Source organism: Puma concolor, chromosome A2 (genome assembly GCF_028749965.1).
Source record: "Puma concolor isolate L17-30 chromosome A2, mPumCon1.1.hap2, whole genome shotgun sequence".
Classification (NCBI taxonomy): domain Eukaryota; kingdom Metazoa; phylum Chordata; class Mammalia; order Carnivora; family Felidae; genus Puma; species Puma concolor.
The window spans coordinates 74,395,960-74,418,987 of NC_141668.1; the positions used below are offsets into that span (position 1 = coordinate 74,395,960).

A 23,028-nucleotide genomic window follows, 5' to 3' on the forward strand; every position below is an offset into this window, starting at 1 on the left:
GAACTCACAGACTGGACTGTGAGATCATGACCTGAGCCGAAATCAAGAGTTGGACACTCAACCAACTGAGCCACCCAGGCACCCCTCCATCCATTTTAAACTAATAATTAGTTTTTGTGTATGTATGACCTAAGGAAGGATCCAATTCACCCTTTTGTATGTATTCTTCCCCTCTCTTTGCCCCTCCCTCCCTTCCTTCCCCCCCCCCCGTCAAAAATAAAATAAACATTAAAAAAAAGCATTCCCTCCCAGTCCCTGAGACATAGTAGAAGTGAAATAAATGTTGATTACATGAATGTTTTAATGTAGGCAGCCCAAAATCGGGCACATACGTTCTGGTATTTTTATTAACATAGCTCAGTCCCATTTCTTTGTTGTCACCCTTCCTGTGCATAGAAACCACACAGCAAAACGGCACAGTTGACAGTCCTTTAAGTCATCTTTAAGCAGCACTCTCTGTTTTTTTTTCTCCTTTTAAAATTGAGAGAAAGCTACAAAACAGTTCACTGTCATCCCCAGCACCATATTCAGAGCACTCCAGAAAAACCTGTGCAGTAGGAAGTTAGCAAAAGGAGATGCCGACATGTTCTGTATTGTGCTTGGGAGTGCGGCTGGGAACCCCTTGGTCTTGTAATCCCTTGTGTTACCTGATGTCTGCTCGAGTAGAAGGGAAGGGAGTTGCTGAAGGCAGGAAGGCTGGCAAGAAAAGTGGTGGGAAATCTGCAAACTTCAGGGCAGCCCAAGGCCATCTCCAAGGGCTAACCACCCTCGCTACCCGCAGCTTTGAGGCCTCTCAGTGCTCCATTCTGCATGCATGCGGGAGCTGGATCCCTAGTAATGGCCTGCAATATTCAGAGACTTTCAGGTCACTTGTGGTCCTAAGGAGGACAGGGTGTGAATCATAAGGAATTAAGTTCCTGGGTTTGTCTTTTAGGTTTTTGGGACTTCTGTGGATAAATCCTCAGATGGCCAATAAAACACCTCTAACCATCCAAATGGAATATTTCCCACAAGTTCTGTAGAGCTGTATTTTTGTGGTTATTCCATTTGCTGACTCTAAACTACTACTCCTTTTCCCATCCTCAAAAAAAAAAAAAAAAATCAGAGGAAATATTCTTTTGTTAAGTATCAAAAATAGGTAATTACATTTCTATTAAAAATTTTTTTAATGTTTATTTTTGAGAGAGAGAGAGAGAGAGAGAGAGTGTGTGTGTGTGAGAGAGAGAGAGAGAGAGAGAGAGAGAGAAGGGGAAGGGCAGAGAGAGAGGGAGACACAGAATCTGAAGCAGTCTCCAGGCTCTGAGCTGTCACAGAGCCTGATTCAAGACTCGAACTCACAAACCGTGAGATCATGACCTGAACCGAAGTGGCCACCTAACCGACTGAGCCACGCAGACGCCCCTATATTTCTTTTCTTACTTTTGAACATTGTATCATAAACATAATGTTTCTGTCTCTTCAGCTTTCATTATAAAAGTGTTCCTGATCCTGTCGGCTCAGTTGGTGGTCACTGGGGCGATTATCAGCGTGTTTATTTTCTGGTAAGTCTTTGTTACTGATGTAAATGAAATATTAAGTTGTTCACATTAATTCTTATCGAATCAACTCAATTTTGTTCATTAAAAAATATCTATTTTTTCTTAATCATTCATAGGATATAATATCTCTATAGCTTTGTTGTTTCTGAGGCAACTCTTAGACCAAGATTTCCACAGTTTTACTTCAACTTCCTAAGCCAAGATCTTTTTGTCTTAGTCTTTTTGGGGCGCTATTTCATTTTCTATTTTTCCTGGCTATTTCCACAGATGAAAGTGGATAAAGGAAAAAAGGTGAGATTATGGAGGCCTTGGAGACTTGGAATGTTGAAATTATTTCAGGGACTATGACCCATCACTGCTTAAACCTATCCTGTGAAAATCTCTATTTACAAAACAAATATATGAGAAATTGATTTTCTTTGCTTTGTACACTTAGCAGTATTTTTTAAAAATAAAAATGTCACCAGGACATTTGCATTCATACAAATTTAACTTACAACTTATTATGACTATCTTTTTATAAATATATTTTAAGAAGCAAGGTATGGTTATATGTTTCACCATTTAACTCCTCATTTATCATTGCCAATGATTAAGGGTTTACCCCTTTCCCATGAGATTGTTTTACTTCTACTGAAATATTACATTAGTTAGAAAAATAAACAATTTATCATTTAAAACTATATTATTTTTTAACCAGGAAGGGTTTAAAAGCTTGGGTGCTCATGAATGCCTGGTTCACCTATGCAATCTTGTAAGTATTCTTGGATTTAATAAAATGTGTTTTTTTTCTATTAGCTATTGACTGAGGTTCTTTATTAAAAATTAGGTGAAGGTATAACATTCTTGAAATGATAAAATCCTAGAGATGGAAAACAAGCAACTTAGTGGTTCTAAGGAGCTAGGGTGTGTGTGTGTGTGTGTGTGTGTGTGTGTGTGTGTGTCTGTGTGTGTGTCTGTGTGTGTGTGTGTGTGGTGTACCATAAAGAGATGGCATGAAGGAGATCTTTGTTGAGGTTTTAATGATGGGATAGTTTCAAATCTTGATTGTGGTGCTGGTTACACATGTCTACTCATAGATTTGTGTCCAAGTTCTATGACATAGCATTATATATACCTTGTACCAATGTCAAATCACTGGCTTTGGTATTATACTATATTTATGTAAGATGTAACCTTTGAGGGAAACTGAGTAAAGGATGCATGAGACCTCTGTCTCTTGGCAACTTTTTGTGAATCTATAATTATTTCAAAATAAAATTTTTTTAAATTCTGTGGATGAAAATAAGAAAAGTTAGTTTTAAAAGCTAAAAAAAAAAAGAAGTAAAGGTAATAATCTGCATGCAGTTTTGTTTATAATAGTGATTATCAGATAATAACGTATATTTCTGTCTCTATTCATCTACCTGTATCATTTGATAAAATCACTGGAAACAAATAACACATGGCTTTCAATTACCCTCAGGCCAGCATTTTTTGGTGTACTTATTGTATTTGCTTGTTGTGGGAATCTCCAGCGTCAGGTGCCTGTGAATTACATTCTCCTGGGAGTATTTGTAAGTAAACTTTGTTAGCATGTGTTGTTAGCTCACCTGTGAAATATATTTTTGACACATTATTAATTCTGCCTCTATCGTGGAAAATCTTCTTGTGGAATAATAGAGATAGAAATTATTTGTGAGATGTCCTCTGGGCTCAATCCTGGCTGTAACAAAGTCATAAACTTGTTTATGAGATCGTATCCATGCCCTTTTACTAAAGCTAGAGAATCTGGGGACACTGAGCAAGTCATTATTGCCAGCGACCTTGCCTCTGGGAGGCCACGTGGGGAACATGCTCAGAATCCAAGCTCCATTTCAGGAACAGTTAACTTGACTGTTAATGGCCCTCTGCCGAGCACAACAAACACATTCTGTTATGGAGAGTGGATTCCACATTTAGTTCACAAACTCATGTGTTTGAAGTATACTTTATTTTTGTAAGAGTTCTCTTATTTCTATTTCAAGTCTCACTGGGTGCAGAAACCCAGGTCAGCATAGGTTCCCTTAGTTCCCCACCTTGCACCTCTGGCTTTTCCAGAAAGTTGGGGGTGAGGCTGGGGCTTCTGGTCCTGGGCTCTCCTCATTTCAGCACGGTCTGGTTCCTGTTTCACCAGCGCCTCCTGTGGGGCTTCCACTCACAAGGTCTCACCACATAGGTCCTTTCTTTGTGGATCAGTGCTGCTCTCTCTGGGTCACAGAAAATGTGTGGCTCCTTTTCTTGTAGCCAGTTCCTTTCTGTGCTGCCCACAAGGATTCCAGGAACTCAACACCCTTCCATTGTGAAGATTTATGTACCAATTGATTTATTCCTCATCTGGTTCCATGTGAGTTTTGAGGCAGCTTATAAAAACACCCACAATATAAGAGGATAAGATAAACTGGTAGGGAAATCTGATGAAAGGAAAAATAAGGGTAGGAAAATAAAGTCAGTGGTTAGTGTACAAAATGCATATGCTCCCTGAATAGCCAAAGCAATCTTGAGAAAGAAGAACAAAACTGGAGGTATCACCATTCCAGATTTCAAGATAATTCTAGATTTCAAGATATGCTACAAAGCTATAGGAATCAAAACAGTATGATAGTGGCTCAAAACAGACACATAGATCAATGGAATAGAATAAATAAACCCACAATTATATGGTCAGTTAATCTATAAAGGAGACGAGAATATACAATGGAGAAAAGACAGTCTCTTCAACAAATGATGTTGGGAAAACTGGACAGCCATATGGAAGAAAGAATGACACTGGACTGCTTTCTTATACCATAAACAAAAATGAAATAAAAATGGATTAAATACCTAAGTGTAAGACCTGAAACTATAAAACTCTTAAAAGAAAACATGGGCAGTAAACTCTTGTAACATTGGCCTTAGCAATATTTTTTTGGATCAGTCTCCTCAGGCAAGGGAAACAAACAAACAAAAAATTGGGACTACATCAGATTAAAAACTCTTGCACAGTGAAGGAAACCATCGTCAACAAAACAAAGAGGCAACCTACTGAATGGGAGAAGATATTTGCAAATCATTTATCTTACAAGAAGCTAATATAGATCTATATCTTATCTATATAGCTATATAGATAGATACTCATACAAATGAAATCTTAAAAAATCTACCAAAAAATCATACCAAAAAAATCTAATTAAAAATGCACAGAGAATCTGAATAGACATTTTCCCAGAGAAGACATATGGATGGCCAACAGATGAATAGATGCTTAAGGTGACTAGTTACGGAAATGCATTGAGATGTCACTTCACACGAGTCAGAATGGCTAGTATCAAAAAGACAAGAAATAAGTGGTGGCAAAAACGGAGCCCTCTTGGCCTGTTGATGGGAATATAAATTGGTACAGTCACTGTGGAAAACAGTATGGAGTTTCTCCAAAAATTTAAAATTAGAAATACCATATGATCCACTAATTCCACTTCTGGGTATCTTCCCAAAGAATGAAAACACTAATTGAAAAAGATATATGTACCCTATGTTTATTGCAGCATTATTTACAATAGCCAAGATAGGGGGGCCCCTGGGTTGCTCAGTCGGTTGAGTGTGTCTAACTCTTGATTTCGGCTCAGGTCATGAGCCCAGGGTCGTGGGATCAAGCACCCCATTGGGCTCCGCGCTGAGTATGGAGTCTGCTTAAGATCCTTTCTGTCTCCCTCTGCCCCTCTTCCCACCTCAAGTGCAATCTCTCACTCTCTCTCTAAAATAAGAACAACAACAAAACAATAGCCAAGATATGGAAGCAACCTAAGTGCTCACTGATAGATGAGTGGATAAAGAAGATGTGGACATATGTACAATGGAATGTTATTCAGCCATAGAAAGAATTAAATCTTGCCATCTGTGATAACATGGATGGACCTTGAGGGTAAGTGCAAAGTGAAATAAGTTAGAGAAAGACGAACATCATACGATTTCACTTATATGTGGAACCCAAAACAAAACACAACAGAACAAATGAATAAGCAAACAAAACAGAACCAGATTCACAAATACAGAGAAAAAGCTGGTGGTTGTGAGTGGGAATGGGGAGGATAGGCAAAATAGGTGAAGGGTTTTAAGAGTTACAAACTTCCAGTTATAAATGAATGAGAGGGATGGAAAGTTCCAGGGGAATATAGTCAATAATATTGTATGATGGCAGTTGATACTGTATTTATTGTGGTAAGCATTTTGCAACATGTATAATTGTCAAATCACTGTGCTATATACCTGAAACTAACACAGTATTGTATGTCAACTGTACTTCAATGAAAAAATTTTAAAATGCATAATCCTCTGCACTTGAGTGTGATGAGCCTAGATCTGGGCCTGTGCCTTCGGGTGGTCAAAGAGAGTAAGGACACATGACCAGTGGTGACATTCTCAGCATGCAGATAGCTCAGTGTCTAGTGTGATTTATATGTTGGGAAGCACATCTTCCTCTGGAGACTAGCGCTCTGATGCCCGCATCTGGGCAATCCTTGGCTGCCAGTGCATTGAAAGGCCTTTCTTACCTGGCGTGGATACCTTGCTCATCACTCGGGGGAGCAGATGGGGTTTCCTAGTTCCTGGACAGACTACACTCAGGAAGAAGTGCAGGTTAAAAACCAGGCATAGAAAGCTAACTATACTAGAGCCTAGTCCTAGAGCAGAGGTGATAGGATGGGGAGAGGAGGTACTTTTCTAAAAATACTTGAATGTTTTATTTAAAAATTTTCCATGTTTTTAATGCTTATCACAAGAAGAGATCAAAGCTCTCATCTCTGAGGTTTTGTTGTTTATCCCGACGCAGGGAACAGCTTAAGAAATATACAGGGGCAAAGAATTAGATGCATTTTGTAGACTTTATGTTTTGGCTAAGTATTAGGAAATATATGGAGAAACCATTTCAGAAAAGGAGTTGAGGGGAAAAAAGCACACATACCGAAGACAGCTTTTGTCCCATAGAATTTTGAGCCTGTGTTCTGCGCTCTTGAAGCCATCAGGCAGGTTTGACTTCTAAGGCCTCTTGTTCTCCTCTTTGGAAAACTGAAGGGTGGTTTCCAGCTTTAAATCATTCTCTCTCCCTCTACTTCTGAGCCCTATCTTCCACCCACTATCCTCTCTCCCACCCCCCCCCCCCCCCCCACACACACTTATGTGCTGCTAAAGATGGAAAAACATGAAGCATTTGAGCAAGTAGAAGAAAATCTTAGGAAGTTTGGAAGCAAGCACATTATTAAAATATCATGTGGGGGCACCTGGGTGGCTCAGTCAGTTGGGCATCGGACTCTCGATTTCACCCCAGGTCATGATCTCACAGTTTGTGGGTTTGAGTCCTGTATCAGGTTCTGAGCTGACAGCACGGAACCTGCTTGGGATTTTCTCTCTCCCTCTTTCTCTGTTCCTCCCTCACTTGCGTGTGCTCTCTCTCTCTCTTTCTCTCTCTCCCTCAAATAAACTTAGGGGCGCCTGGGTGGCTCAGTCGGTTAAGCGGCCGACTTCGGCTCAGGTCATGATTTCCCGGTCCGTGAGTTCGAGCTCCGCGTCGGGCTCTGTGCTGACAGCTCAGAGCCTGGAGCCTGTTTCAGATTCTGTGTCTCCCTCTCTCTGACCCTCCCCCGTTCATGCTCTGCCTCTCTCTGTCTCAAAAATAAATAAACGTTAAAAAAATTAATTAAAAAAAATAAACTTAAAAAAAAAATCATGTGTAGGGGCACCTAGGGGGTGGCTCAGTCAGATAAGCTTCCAAATTTGGCTCAGGTCATGATCTCATGATCCATGAGTTCAGGCCCCATGTCAGGCTCGTACTTACAGTTCAGTCTCTGTCTCTCTCTCTCCCTCCCCCCAGAGAGTCACACTCTGTCTCTCTATCGAACATAAATAAACATTAAATTAAAAAAACAATCATGTATACATGGAACAGATACACTGTTTTTAACCTGTGGTGGAAATAAGGACAGCTTTGGTAGATTTAACAAAGAAGAGAATCAGGCAACTACTCACCGAGTCTGGGAAACGCAAAGATGCAATCCAGGACTCTCAGGATTCCAGTTCTTCTCGTCTCTTATCCTATATGATGTTGGCCAGCTGGAGAAGTTCAAAGCCACTCTAGCAGTCCTTGCACCATGGTTAAAATGTGTCTTCATTTGTACTCCTGGAGACCAGAGCATTCTTTCCTGGCTCTTGCCATGGACCAGAGGGTTAGCCGAGTTTCTGGATTTGCCTCTGGTGGAGCTCCCTACCAGCTGGAGAATGTTCTCAGGCCCTTCAGCCACTGTTAACTGTTGCCTCACCCCACCTGCCCACTGTCCTGGAGCCTGACCACGAACCCAGCTACAACCTCGTTGCCTTTTTTTGGTCTCTGGCTTGACCACCTGCTGGCTCTCAGCACCTGCCCCTCTCCCACGTGGTCCCAGCAAACCATGGAAACCCTCCGGCCTGATGCAACCTCAATGCAGCCCTCTTCCCAGCCCTGGATGGGCACCTACAGGTGCAGCCCCACCCTCTGTGGAGATCTGTCCTGGAGCCCCATCCCCAGTCCTGAAAAGGTCTCAATCCTCCTCCCTCATCTGGGGTTTGAAGTTTTCAACTCTCACCCAAGCCCTGTAGGAAAGGTCAGCACTTGAAACTGTTGGTGAAGCATTAGTAGAAACAGAATGTCCTGCTTTGATAAATTGTTAAGGTGTGTCTGTGTGGGTGGGCCCATTTGATCTGGTCTTACAGATAAACTTTTTGTTATGGTTTCCATATTCCTAACTAACACATTTAATGCAATCAATATGCTGAAAGTTACTCCTGCATTCTAAGGAATTTTTACTAATAGAAGAATCTTGTCAGGCTCGGGGGAATGTTAGGTAAATGTTTAGTTCTACTATTTTTGTCCCATAATTAACCTTCCCGTAGCTCTGGGCACCGGAGTTGTGCATATTCCCACTCGCTCCCTAGACCCCGCCAACACACATTCTTTAAATCATCTCTGGATTCTGGGCCTATGGGACCAGGGTTCTGATTGTGAATTTTGTCTTTAGACAGTTCTTCAAGGTCTGCTGCTGGGAGCCGTTTCAGTGTAAGTCTTTGATACATATTTCCTTTCTCGCGTTTGCTTTTCTTTGTATGTATGTGAACAATAATCACAGTCTCTGGTTTTAGTTTCTGTAATGCAGAGGAAGTGCTGTGGGCAACAGCAGCGACTGCTCTGGTGACATTATCGCTCACTTTATTTGCTCTTCAAACAAAAGTATGTATCACCGAAAAAGATTTCTGTCACAAGGGAGTGTGTAGATGTGTTCCTTTGGCCCTTGCTGACCCATTCTTATCTCTCCTCCTTCCTGCTCACTGCTGTCCTGTGGGCCTCACCTCCGTAGCTTCTTCGCCTTCTGGCTTCTGACTTTCCTAGTAACCACGTTAAAAAAAAAAAAAAAAAAAAGCAAAAAGAAACAGGTGAATTTAATTTTAATCATATATTTTATTTAACCCAGTATATGCAAGGTATTAACATTTCAGTAAACAATATAACGCAAATATTGAGACATTTTACTTTCTTTTTTGAGCTAAAATTCAAATTCAGTGTGTATTTTATTATACTTACAGCATACTTTACTTCAGACTAGCCACACTTTGAATGCTTACCTAGCCATAAGTATGGAATGCATAGCTCTAGACAAGTATTTAAAAACAATTTTTGGGGGGCACCTGGGTGGCTCAGTCGGTTGAGCATCCGACTTCGGCTCAGGTCATGATCTCATGGTCTGTGAGTTCAAGCCCCGCATCGGGCTCTGTGCTGACAGCTCAGAGCCTGGAGCCTGCTTCGGATTCTGTGTCTCCCTCTCTCTCTGACCCTCCCTTGTTCATTCTCTGTCTCTGTCTCAAAAATAAACAAACATTTTAAAAAAATTTTTTTAAACAATTTTTTGTAAAATGTTTATTTCTGAGAGAGAGAAAGCAGGGGAGTGGCAGAGTAAGAGGAAGACACAGAATCTGAAGCAGGCTCCAGGCTCCAAGCTGTCAGCACAGAGCCCAACGCGGGACTCGAACCCACAAACTGTGAGATCATGACCTGAGCCGAAGTCAGATGCTTAACTGACTGAGCCACCCAGGAGCCCCTCTAGACATACATGTTTTAAACAGCCATCAGAATCCTCTGGAGGGTTTGTTAAAACACAGATTCTGGACACCCTGGAGTTGCTACTTCAGAAAGTCTGGGACACAGCCCGATAATTTGCATTTCCCAGATAGTGCTGGTTTGAGAACCACATGTGGAAGCCTAGTGCTTCTAATTATTCTCTTGGTGTGCAAGAAGTAAGGAGTGAGGGGGGACATACAGGAGTTAGGAAAAAGCTCTTACAAGAAAGTATCATGGATTCAAGGGTCTTCTTTTGCTGTATAATATCATTCTGTTCAGGTCAGAAGATGAATATTCCCCTTTGTTTAAAAAAATTCCTCAGCTTCCCCAGGCTGTTTTCATCCCTGATTTATGAAGGCAAAACCAAAAAGCGTATTAATAAATTTCAAAATTACAAAAGAATCAGCAATAATTTTTGAAAGCTTAGTGTATATATTTTTATTAAAATATATGCATACAAACATGGAAAGGCGCCCAGTTCATTGCTGTATTTTATGCACATGCTTTCAGAAATATGACCATACTGTACATACAAATGTACATTCTATTCCTATATATACAAAAATAGAATAGTATAATGAGCCCTCATGTATCCACGGCTCTTGTTATTTCATCCATACTCCTACCTTCTTCTCCCTCATGAAGCAAATTCCAGTCAACACCACACTTTTTAACGTAGCATTTTTCAGTGATAGGGGCAAATGGATGTCTGTGGTTCTCAGAATTGTCTAGGGTAGATTATTAGCAAATGGGCCAATTTCTATCTATGGGGCATAAGGTGCATCTCTAAACCTCCTGAAATTCCTTCCAGATGCTAAGTGAGCTGTTTTTGTGTTATATTTCCTCAGTGGGATTTCACCATGCTAAATGGGATGCTGTTCGTTTTTCTCTTCGTACTGTTCATCTATGGAATTTTCTTCCTCTTCATACGCTCATATGTAAGTGGGATCTCGTTTGGGAACCTCAGAGAATTGTTAGAGGGCAAAGTGCTGGTTGTGTTGGCCTAGATCTTCTGTGAAGCAGACACTCGGTTGGGTGAACTGGGTGAGGACTTGAACGGGAGAAGTGTCTGTGAGAGAAAAGGGGCTGGGGAGCCTCTGAGGGCTGGAAGACGTGCCCCACCACAGTAGCACATCTGACACCAGGTGAAGGGGAGGGAAGGTGGGCAGTGGGAACATTCTAGACATGAGGTCGAGGAAGGTTCAGCAAGGCTGTAGGGGGAGTTGGGGGGGGGGGTTCCTTGAGCTAAAGTTGACTGTAGTCCTGTGTCTCCCAGGGAGTACTCTGCTGCTCCCCAGTGACTGACAAGTGACAGGCGTGGCCCAGAAACTCACTGCAGTGGGCTGCACAGCACAGCGGCCAGGCACCTCCCAGTAGCTGGAGGTCTGTGAGGCCTGTCCTTGCGGCCGCCCAGCGTGGTGTGGTTGGGGTCCTGTTGGAAGTGTGGGGCATGAAAATGGAGCTACTTCTCTAGACTATAGCTGTCTTTCCCTAAGAGGGTCTTGGGGTGAACCTACCCACAGGGCTGGTCAGACTTCTCCTATACCTGGGTGCTGCTTGTTTGAAGTAATGAAAGTGGAGTGATGGGCTTTTCAGACTTTCCCAGTGGCAGCGTAGAGTAATTCCAGCTTGCTTGCTTGCTTGCCTTCCTTCCTTTCTTCCTTATATATATTCACTGACTTCTTACCAGATATCAGATATAAGCCTGTGGTTTTCTCGTAGGCATTACATTTAATTCTCATGACCTTTATGAAAAGTACATGTGTCATCTATTGTTTAGCTAAAGACACATGCTCAGAGAAATTAATTCACCCAGGTCTACACAAGGAGTAAGTGGTAGGGGTGGGATGAAAGCCAGATCTGTGGGACGCCAGTGCCATGCTCTTCCCAGCGCACAATCTGTGGATGGAGGCTAGAGGGGGTGTGGGCCCGGCTTGTCATTGGCCCCTGTGGGGAGACCCTATGGGCAGCCAGCTCCACTGAGGATTGACCTAGAGCCTGTGACCTTTTGACTAAAGCCCTAAGGCCAACTTGGCCCAACTGCTGAATCCAAGAGTTTCTTTGGCAACAAGTAGACTTGTTAAGTGATCTTCAGACATATAACTAAGAGTTAAGCCTGAATTGGTTTAGCTTTATGAATGACTATGTAGACTTATAGTTAGGGAGATTTTGTTTTATTTTATTTTTATTTATTTTTGTAGTATCTATATTTTAGAGGTAAACTCGAAGATATAACAAAGATGTGCCTTAAAAGGCCACACAGCTCTCCATTTATTATTATGGCTGGTAGCCATAATAATACAAATTGGTAGGAATAATATTGGTAGGAATAATACAAATATTTATTAGGTTGGTTCCATAGGTCTTTACAATACCATTTAGGTGCAGTTAAGAAACAGTGTTTCCTACTAGATAGACGAACCTTTGTTCCCCCTGTAAACTTCCTTTCACAAATATTTACAATATTTAATCTTACACACATGTTTAAATGGAAGGGAAGACTTTTGACAGAGCCTTGTTGTAAGTATACAGGCTTGTTTGACTTCGGCAATTTTGAATTCTTCAGACTCCAGTAATCAGGTATTTTCTTACTATTAGCTCATTCCGGAAATACTGTCCCTCCCACACTATGTCACTGACTCCTGGTTTATGTCATCGGCCAAGGATCTTCCCTGGTTAGCAGAATGCTCTATTTGTCTAGGATGAGCTTTCTTGTCCTGAAGAGTGAATGACATTATTTTTCTCAGATGTTATATACCACTTCTTTATCCTCTCCCTCTATAGAGCCAACCCCTTTGGCATTCACATCGGTCCCATATTCTGATCAGGGCTGTTTTGGTTGCAAGGAACAGACACTACCCAGACTAACTCGAGGCAAAGACCCAGGGAAGCTCATGGAACTCCTAGGTGGGAAGAAGCAGCAGGATTCACAGAAATGGAAATCCCACATTCCTCTCTTGGGCTGAGTTGATCAGCCTTCTCTGTATAGTAATAGCCCCAACAGTAGCTGATGATGCAACAGCCTCTGGGAATTGATTTCTGACTGGCCTGGTGCATCTGTTTGATCTTACTTTCTGGTCAGTCAAGAGAGTCACTGCTGTTGGAGTAGACATCTTCCACCTCTTGTCAGTTAGCCCTAGCTAGGGTATATGAGGGTCACGATTTTCACAGAGCCACCCATTCCAAGAGTGAGTATAGGGGCAGACGCCCTACAAGGGCAATGCAATGGTGCATAAAGTGAACCGTATCTAGTATGTTCTACTTGTCCTACCATGCGTGAGATGTTTAGCACTTATCTAGCAAAACTGATTCGGCAAGGGTAGTTTTCATGTGTTTGCTGAATGGAATTGAGTAGATGCTGTTGACCACTATGTTCAAAAAGATGAAATTCCCCACAGATGTGACTTTCCTTAATACTGGGTCCTTATCTGACAGCAGTAAACTAAGTGAGCCCTTTCATTATTCCAGACCTTTTTCTTAACATACAATTGTTTCTTCTCTTTGCAGTGGTTGCACCTATTGTATGCTGGACTTGGAACTGTACTCTTCTCACTTGTGAGTCTAATTTCTCCCTCTCTTTGACAAAGAATATGGTCTGTGCATTGACAAGTGCTAGGCCCAGAGTCAACTAGAGTCAGTATTTCATTTTTCCCTCCTATGCCTCCCCCTCTTCCTTTCCCTCCTTCTCCTTCTTCTTTTTCTTTTTTAAAAAAATTTGTTAAATGTTTATTTTTGACAGAGAGAGAGAGACAGAGCATGAGTGTGGGAGGGGCAGAGAGAGGGAGACACAGAATCCAAAGCAGGCTCCAGGCTCCAGGCTCCGGGCTCCAAGGTCTCAGCACAGAGCCTGATGCAGGGGTCAAACTCATGGACTGCAAGATCATGACCTGAGCCAAAGTCAGACACTCAACCGAGCCACCCAGGCGCCCCTATTTTTCTTTATAAAGACAATTTTTAGAGCACTTTTAAGTTCACAGCAAAAGGGAGAGGAAGGCACAGACATTTCCCACATATCCCTTGCCCCCACACATGCATGGCCTCCCCCCCGATCAACATCACTCACTAGGGTGGTACTTTGTTACGTTGCCGAACGTATATTGACGCGTTATAATCACCTAAAGTTCACATTAGACTTTACTCTTGGTGTTGTACAGTCAGTCTATGGGTCTAGATAAATATATATTGACAGGTTCCATCATTATGATATCATACAGAGTGTTTAAAAGCCCTAAAAGCCCTTTGTGTTCCACCTTTTGATTCCTCCCCTACCTCCAACTCCTGGCAACCACCAATCTTTTTCCTGTTGCCAAATTTTACCTTTTCCAGAATGTCATATAGTTGCACACCGTATATAGCCTTTTCAGAATGGCTTATTTCACTTAGTGATGTGCACTTAAGGTTCTTCTGGGTCTTTTCATGGCCTGATAGTTCATTTCTTTTTAGTACTGAATAACATTCCATTGTCTAGATGTGCCACAGTTTATGTATCCATCCACCTATTGAAGGACATCTTGTTTGCTCCCAAGTTTTGGCAATTATGAATAAAGCTGCTGTAAACATCCCTGTGCATGTTTTTCTGTGGAGTTTTCAACTCCAATGGGTAGATAGCGAGGAGTGTGATTACTGGATCAGATGGTAAAAAGTATGTTTAGTTTTTAAGAAACCGCCAAACTGTCTTCAAAAGTAGTTGTACCATTTTGCATTCCCACAAGCAGTGAATAAGAATTTGTTACTTAACATCCTCAGCAGCATTTGATGTTGTAAGTGTTCCCGAATTTGGCCATTCTAATAGTGGTATCTTATTGTTGTTTCAATTTCCGTTTCCCTTATGACATATGATGAGGAGTATCTATTAATGTGTTTATTTGCCATCCATGTATCTTCTTTGGTGAGTTATTGCCTGTGTTTTTCAGCCCAGAGAACAAGTAATGATCTTTTTAAATCAGATTGTTTGCTTATTGTTGAGTTTTAAGTGTGTGTGTGTGTGTGTGTGTGTGTATTTGGGGCAACAGTCCTTTATCAGATGCTTCTTTTTTTTTATTTAAAAAAAAATTTTTTTTTTCAACGTTTATTTATTTTTGGGACAGAGAGAGACAGAGCATGAACGGGGGAGGGGCAGAGAGAGAGGGAGACACAGAATCGGAAACAGGCTCCAGGCTCTGAGCCATCAGCCCAGAGCCTGATGCGGGGCTCGAACTCACAGACCGCGAGATCGTGACCTGGCTGAAGTCGGACGCTTAACCGACTGCGCCACCCAGGCGCCCCTTTCAGATGCTTCTTTTGGAAATATCTTCTCCCATCTATGGCTTGTTTTCTCATTCTCTTGACATTGTCTTTCACAGAGCAGAAGTTTTTAATTTTAATGAACTTCAGCTTATGCATTATTTCTTTCATGGATTATACCTTTGGGGTCATATCTAAAAAGTCACCACCATACCTTAGGTAAAAGATCCTCTGTTATCTTCTAAGAGCTTTATAGTTTTGTGTTTTACACTTAGGTCAATGATAAAACAAATTTTTTTGAAGGATGTAAGGTCTTTGTCTAAGTTTTTTGGGTTTTTTTTGTTTTTTTGTTTTTTGTTTTTTGTTTTTTTTGCATATGGATGTCCAGTTTTTCCAACACCATTTGTTGAAGAGATTATCTTTGCTCCATTGTATTGCCTTTGCTCCTTTGTCAAAGATCACTTGACTATATTTACATGAATATATTTCTGGGCTCTCTAGTCTGTTCTATTGATCTATTGTTTCTTCTTTCATCAATACCATACTGTCTTACTCCATAGTAAGTCTTGAAGTCAGACAGAATCAGTCCTCCAATGTTGTTTTTTTCCTTTAATGTTGTGTTGGCCATTCACACCTACCCCCCACCCTCTCTCTTTCTTTTTAATGTAATCATACTATATAGAAGGTTCTTCTACCTTTGCTTTTTCACTCAAAAATAATGGTATTCACATATTAGCAGTCATGGATTGAGCTTATTCTTTTTTTTAAGTTTATTTTTTTTGAGAGAGAGAGAGAGATTGCAGGAGGGGCAGAGGGAGAGAGGGAAAGAGAGAATCCCAAGCAGGCTCCATGCTGTCAGCACAGAGCCTGATGTGGGGCTCAAACTCACAAACCATGAGATCATAACCTGACTAAAACCAAGAGTTGGACACTTAACTGACTGAGCCACCCAGGCACCCCAAGTTCATCCTTTCTTAAAGGCGCATGGTATTCCATTTTATGCTTTTATCATGTCACATATTTTAGGTTTTCCTTTAATTATTTTTGGCATTTCCAAACATACCCAGAAGTACCAAGAATGGAGTAATAAACTCCACATACTATCACCAGCTTAAAAATATCCACATTTTGCTTCATCACGTTCCTTTTCATTAGAATTATGTCCTATTTTCAAATGTCAGAAAAATTTAGACCAGGAAGTTATGTATGTATAATTCAGTTTTCTTATTTCTTCTCCTAATACCGAAAGGAACTAACTTGTGCTTATTTTCCTTTACTCTTATGCTCTCAGCCTTTACAATTGATGCCTGCTGTTCTATTTCTTGTGTCCTGTTTCAGGCTTAGTTTGTTTCCATGCAAAAGTACATTGGTGTTTCTGTTCCCAGTTTGGAGGCAGAGCAAAAATTCTTGTAGCCTCAGACAGGTCTACCCAACACTAAACAGATAGAGCAAGAGGGATATTGACATTTTTTCAGCGGGGTAGGGAGGGGATGCTTAACCACCAGAGTTGTAGGGAGTGAGGCAGGGTGTTACTCCCAGATGCTCCTGGGAATCTGAATCCCAACTGGGGCTTCCCTGTGGGCTGGCTGTGTCTTGGGTTGTGTCCTGAACCCCATTCTCCCTGAGGGGGAGGGGGACAGGTGGATCCCAGCTCATCTCACTCTCACTTTCCTGTCTGCCTTCAAAAACATAATTTCACCTGGAAGGTGTACTCTTAACCACCAAGGCATGTCTGTGAAACGATTAGAAGTTATTATCCCTCTTATGAGAAAGAAATAAGGTAAATTCAGGAGTTCTTGGAGGGGATGAAGAGAGAAAAGCACTTCTCTGTAGAAGTCAGGACCTCAGGGTTATAAGTGAAGTCTGGAAGCTCAGCTGCTGTGCAGCCTGCTTTTTAGGGTGACCAACTGTCCTTGGTTTGCCTGGGACCGAGGGGTTTCTAAGGAAACCTCCTCTAATGTCCTCATGCTGCCCAGGGCTGCTCACCCAGCCACAAACACAAGCGTGAGCGAGCTCTCTGGCTCTTTTCCTGCAGTTTTAGGAGCTCCTCATTCTACCTATTGCAGCTGAGCTACACTTTTTATTTGGGGGAAATATTTAACTATATACAAATCCCACCTTCCCCTCATTCTATGTTTTGGAAATACTAACATCATTATAAAGCCATTCCAATGGCAAGGTTTGAAAAATGCTATCATCCAAAGCTCCAAGAATTTCAGCATTATTGCTGCACATCAATCTAAAGGTCAGGAACCATCTTTATTTTCATTCTTGGTTCACCAAGAACATGTGGGAAAATCACAAATACAGGGCAGTTTGTAGTTTATCTCTGTGTCCAATTGTCCTACCTCATTGGCTAAAGGAACAAAGTTTTCTGGATTTGGAAAGCAAAAGAAGGCTCACAGACTTGATCCTGCTGGCCTCAGGAGGATGAAGCACTTGTAATAGAGTACAAACTCTGGGACATAGTGAATGGTTGAGGCTGTAAAAATAACCTAACTTAGCCATAAATCGACTTTATGCAGTATATTTTACTGATGCTAAAATATTTTCTCCAGGTAATTTAGGATACTTATTTGATAGAAATATACCATTTCTGTAGCTAATTCTTCCTTCTTTTCTTTAAGTACTTGGTGATGGATGTGCAGCTCATGGTGGGAGGGCGCCACCATCACTCTGACCTGCACCCCGAGGAGTATGTTTTTGCTGCCCTGAACATCTACTTGGACATAATCAACCTTTTCCTTTTTATTTTGGAACTGATTGGACTGGCACGGTAGTCATATGGCCAAACTGGTTCATGTTGAAAAAAGGGAAGGAGGGATGCTTCTGAAATGTTGCCAGGCTCAGACATGAGAAGGTTACCACTTCATAAACCTTTTGTTAACAAAAATATTTAAAGATACTTACTTTTTGTCAAGTTAAATCAAGCATTCAATAGATGGTAGCTGTAGCTGTGATATTTTTGGTTCTATTGTCACATTGCAAAACTATCTGGGGGACATTTCTAATTTTTATAAATTCTAATTTTTATAAATTTGATGAGTATCAAAATTACATGCTTACAAACATTTGCAAGATGCCCATTACAGTGTTGAAGTTTTCCAGGCAGTATTTCAAGCAGTAAACAACATCTCTCTACATGAATAAATTTGATTACAGAAACCTATATGTACCCATTCTCTTCTCTTGGACATTCTGTGGATATTTTTGAATATTTTGGCATCTGACCTTTTTTTTTTTTTTTTTTTTTTTTTTGAGTAAGATAAACTAAAGAATTCTGCCTTTTCCCTGTATTCCAGAGTCAGACTGGAGAGAATAGTAGTATCTATCTAGTAGGGGTCAGAGGAAATTAAGAGAGTTAATGTGCAAAAAGGGCTCAGGATAGAGTATCAGCTATATTGTCACTGTCCCATCTATACTCCCGGGCTTAACTCAGCAACCAACCCCACTGATTGTCTGGAACAACTAAAAAAATAATCATGATAAAACACACATAACAAAATTTACCATCTTAACTATTCTTGTACGGTTCAGTAGTGTTAAGTACGTTCACAGTATTGTGCAACCCATCTACAACAAATGTTTCATCTTGCAAAAGTGAAGCTCCATACCCACTGCAGTAAGAAGTCTCATAGCATTTTCCGTCACTTATTTATTTATACATATCTTATATAACTGGTTTGATTACGTCCCTGAAGGTCATAGATTAGACAGGTCTTTATATCCCTTCTGGAGGCTCTCACCTTGTTGGTGTGAGATGCTTGATGAGAAAATTTTCACTGAGATGTAAAAGTTCACAGTTTCAGAGCCATCCAAATGAACCTGTGGCTACATCCTTGCCTCACTTGTTTCTAATTTCAGCCAGTCTCTGGTGCTCGCCCCAGCAGGAAGCATGTAATTCACGTTTGCAGGATGAACAAAGGCATGAAGCAGGCCCACACCTGGTGTGCTTCAGGTGGCTCAGGGAGGGAGCTGGAAAGAAAGATTTATGTAGAGGAATGGTTATGCCAGGTGATTAAGGACCTCAACTTTCAGGCTCAGGATTTCAGACCTTTATCTTGTAGGCATAAGATCTGGATTGCAGTATCATGGTGAAGGTAGTGCTTTAGGAGAATTAGTCTGCATTAAGGTGGGTGGGTTACAGTAGAGAAGGGAGGTGTTAGAGAGGAAGGTTGTATGAGAGCTAACTCAATACACGGAAGGCACGAAAGGACAGTTGATAAATGGGGTAGAATGAGTCAATCATATGTGACCATGATAATGGCCAAAAGGTTTGATGGAGGTTGAGGTATGATTGGATGATTCTTCAGGGCAGGTTTTTACTGTGGGTAATTGTCACTTACTAAAGTAGAGCCTTCTGAAGAAAGAAAGAAGTGGCTTGGGGAGTTGTGAGGTGATGTGATAAAAGTAGGTTTGGATATTTTGATTACTTGAAAAGAGAGGTAATGTTAATCTGGCAGCGTTTCAGGAGATGAAGCTTGGGGCTAGAGGTAATTGGGGGCCATCACAAGCAAGAACTGAGGCTGAGAGAACAGATGAAATAGGAATGACATAAATAGGGGAGTCCAAAGACCAAGTTTTGGAAATGCCATAATTAGGATATGGAAGGAAGAAAAAGAATGTGGGACATGAAAACAGAGCAGTGAAAGCATAACATTATGGAGGCCAGACAAGCCTTTCAGGAAGGTGTTGATGAAGTGTAGCTATAATTCACTTAGGGCTGTGGTGTTCTAGGCCCTTGAAAATACACATTGTTTCATTTAACCTACACTCAAAGGTCAAGGCACAAAAAAGCAATAACAAACCCAACAAATCTGACAACTACTGGATCACTGATCTGGAGAAGCAAGGAGAACAGAGTCCAGACTTCATGGAGGCAAAAATGGACATTGTGGAAGGAGAGGCCAGACCCTGAGAGAAGTCTGGTTGCTTCATCTCTGGAAGGAGAGAAACAGCAGGGGCAGGCAAAGGTTGTACATTTTTTTTTTTTACTTTTTGGTTTTTCACTTTTCAGGACAGGGGAAATTTGGGGCATATTTGAAGGCAGAAGGAAGTGAAGGTACTAGAAATGGGGGAAAAAAAATCAAAATAGTAGGGATATGAGGAGGGATGGCCTTGGACAGGCCCAGGGCCCTTTTTTCCAAAACTGGAGAAAAGCATTGGAACACTTACCTGTGGCAGCCTCTTTTGAGATGGAGCGGGGAGGTGTGGAGCAGAGGAAGCAGGGTCTGCAGAGCCCATGCTGGGGGAATCAGGGCTTAGAGAAGAATGGAAGAGGTTTGATCTGGCTGCCAGGGACTCTGCATTGGGAGGCAGCCAAAGAGAACCGGGAAAACTCCTTCCTCCTTAATCGAAAGTATTAGAGAAAATAAGGCTGTGAATCAGGCAAATGAACTTCTCAAAATTGATACTCCAAAGAGTTCCAGTTTGTGTAATGTTAGAACAACAGTGGATTACAATAATGTGATGACTGGATCATGATAGCATAAATCTCTTACCATCAGTCTGAAATGGATCAATTGGCCAGAGATTTAGGCAAGTGTTGTCTGCACAGTCTGTTTTTGATGCTATGGTATTGCAAATTAGACAAATAGAATAAAGTAGAATCAGATTGAAAAATCCGGGCTGGGGGAACAAAAAGCTTACTGGGGAAGGAAGTTTGATTCCATTCACTGAGGAGGTTAGTCTTGGTTCTTCAGAGTCCCACAGTTAATCATAAAGAAGGCTAACATGGAATTGAAGTGAACCTGACCGGGCAAAACAATTTGCAAATCCCACCTCTGTTTTCTGTTGGGGTCAGGCATCTGTCTCACAGATGAATTTACAGATCTCAAGTAATACATTTGAATTTAAGTACAAGCACTATAGTCATACACACCTGACTTTTTGGTTACCTATTGTTTCAGATTAGCCCAATCTCCACTACTTAAGTAGAGTTTCTTATGTGTTTATAACCACTTAATACTACTGGCAAAGTCCTGAAGATGAGCATAACCTCTGAAATATGGGCAAGTAGAAGACAAAGGGACTTTTTCAAAGCCACCCAGCAAAAAATCTGGGAGGGCCCTCTAAAGCTCCTGGGTCGGCATACATTAACAAACATTGCCACGTGTACAACTGCCAAAGGCTTTGGTACCCAAGTCGTGGTGAATTAATTTCATAAAAGAAGAAAATTCAGCTGGGAAGCTTGAGGTTTTGCGTACTCTCCTGGCATCAAGAAAACCTTCCTGCATTTAATAGGACATGCTGGCCAATTTCGGTAAGTTTCTGCTGTCCTAGCACTACATTAGGTATTTCTGTTGTTTTAGCAATGTTCACAGCCACACACAGGCTATTGTGTGAGTCTACTGTGTATGCCATTACATAGCGTTGACTTGATTAAAAGAAATTCCAATATGTCTATGACAATCTTTTTTTTTTTTTAAATGACAATCTTTTGACTTTTGCATTTAGTAAGGACTCTGAGGAAGCCATACCTCTTGGCATCAGTCTATCCAGTGAGATAGACTATCCACGGAGATAATTTATTCACAGTATTAGAAATCTGTCTTTTGAGAGGAGTCCCCAGTTTGGAAATCTGTCAGGAGTGGTCTCAAATGTGTGACACACTTGAAAATCAACTCAGGATGTACTCAACAGGCAATGGAAGCTTACAGGAAAAGAGAGGAGAATCTATAGAATTCTATAATTTTAACTTCTTTTCTTATATTATCCCAAATGGGTTCCCTCATCTAGCTCTAGGTTTCTAGGTTGTGATGAGCACAAATACTTATCTACATACAAGTGGACCTTGCTGAAACTACTCATGTTAAAGGCTGTTGCACAGTCAACTTTGTTCATTTTTTAAAAATTTAGTTTGAGAGAGGAGCATGAGCGGGGTGGGGGGGGGGGGGCGAGGGGGCGGGGCGGGTGAGGACGGCCAGAGAGGGAGAGAGAGAATCCCAAGCAGGTTCCATGTTGTCAACATGGAGCCCCATGCAGGGCTCGATCTCACAACTTTGAGATCATGACCTGAGCTAAAATCAAGAGTCGGATGCTTAACTGATTAAGCCACCCAGGTGTCCAAGCTTTGTTTTTAATATCAGTATGCCACTTGGCACTCTGTGGCTCAAAGAATGTCAATAGCTGAAATGCTGTGGCATATACTTGACATTACTGTCAAGAACAAATGTTGGCAGTTTCAGTAGGTTTACTTAATCCAAGTCATTGCAACAAGTCAACTGCTGAAGATCTCATCAATGGTTCCCAAGCTGCAGCACTACTGACAGCTCATTATGCACTAAGACAACATTTTATTTATGATTGTTGCTCTAAAGATGCGGTCAGCAAACTATAGCCTGCATGTCAAATTTGGCCTGCTTTTTTAATTTTTATTTTGAAATAATGACAGATTCACAGGAAGTTACAAAGAAAATGTAGAGAGGCCCTCTATACTCTTTACCCACTTTCCCTGATGGTTCTTACATAACATACAACACCAGAACCAGGAAACTGACATTGGTACGACATGTATGTATATAGTTGTATGTGACTGTACCACATAACCAAGGTAGCCAAGATAGACTATGACATCACCACAAAGATGACCCTTGTGCTACCCCTCGATGGTCACACACACTACTCCCTGCCCCCACCGTCCCAAACTCTTGATAACCACTAATTTGTTTGCATCTCTATTTTGTATTTTCAAAAATGATAAATGGAATCACACAATATGTGACATGTTGAGACTGGCTTCTTTCACTCAGCATAATGCCTTTGAGATCCTCCCCAGTTGTTACAAATTGGGTCAATTGTTCCTACCCTTTCATTGCTGAGTACTAGTCTAATGCATGGATAGAATACAGTTAGCCATTCCTCTATTAGAGGACATTTTGGTGGATTCCAGTTTTTGGCTTCTATGAGTAAAGCTGTTCTCAACTGTTGTGTACAGGTTTTTACATGGACATGTTTCTCACTTTCACACCACGTGTGCGGGTGCTGGGTCATATGGTAAGTGGATGCATGGTTTTAATACCCAACTATTTTCCACCGTGGCTGTGCCATCATCTATTCCAACCAGCGGTGCATGAGTGACCCATTTCTCTTCCTCCTTGCAAGCATTTGGTGTTGATGCTATTTATTTTA

At 41.3% G+C, this 23,028-nt stretch overlaps 1 protein-coding gene and 1 long non-coding RNA gene across 3 annotated transcripts in view; one reads left to right on the forward strand and one right to left on the reverse strand.

The window, feature by feature from the left end:
- LOC112867061 (protein lifeguard 1-like) overlaps positions 1–18,067 on the forward strand; it is a 31,769-nt gene extending 13,702 nt beyond the window's left edge. For both annotated transcript variants that reach the window (XM_086696433.1, XM_025930041.2), the window contains 8 exons: positions 1,463–1,541; positions 2,239–2,292; positions 3,004–3,094; positions 8,582–8,619; positions 8,703–8,790; positions 10,524–10,613; positions 13,183–13,230; positions 17,526–18,067. In XM_086696433.1, the coding sequence (XP_086552559.1) occupies positions 1,463–1,541; positions 2,239–2,292; positions 3,004–3,094; positions 8,582–8,619; positions 8,703–8,790; positions 10,524–10,613; positions 13,183–13,230; positions 17,526–17,678 (641 nt within the window). In that variant the 3' untranslated portion in view covers positions 17,679–18,067. The remainder of the gene's footprint in view (positions 1–1,462; positions 1,542–2,238; positions 2,293–3,003; positions 3,095–8,581; positions 8,620–8,702; positions 8,791–10,523; positions 10,614–13,182; positions 13,231–17,525) is intronic.
- Positions 8,753–10,280, reverse strand: LOC147583266 (uncharacterized). Its single transcript, XR_015247527.1, has 2 exons — positions 9,898–10,280; positions 8,753–8,945 (listed from the first exon to the last, which is right to left on the reverse strand). It is a non-coding gene; the product is annotated as an uncharacterized LOC147583266 (long non-coding RNA).
- Positions 18,068–23,028: the final 4,961 nt, after the last annotated feature.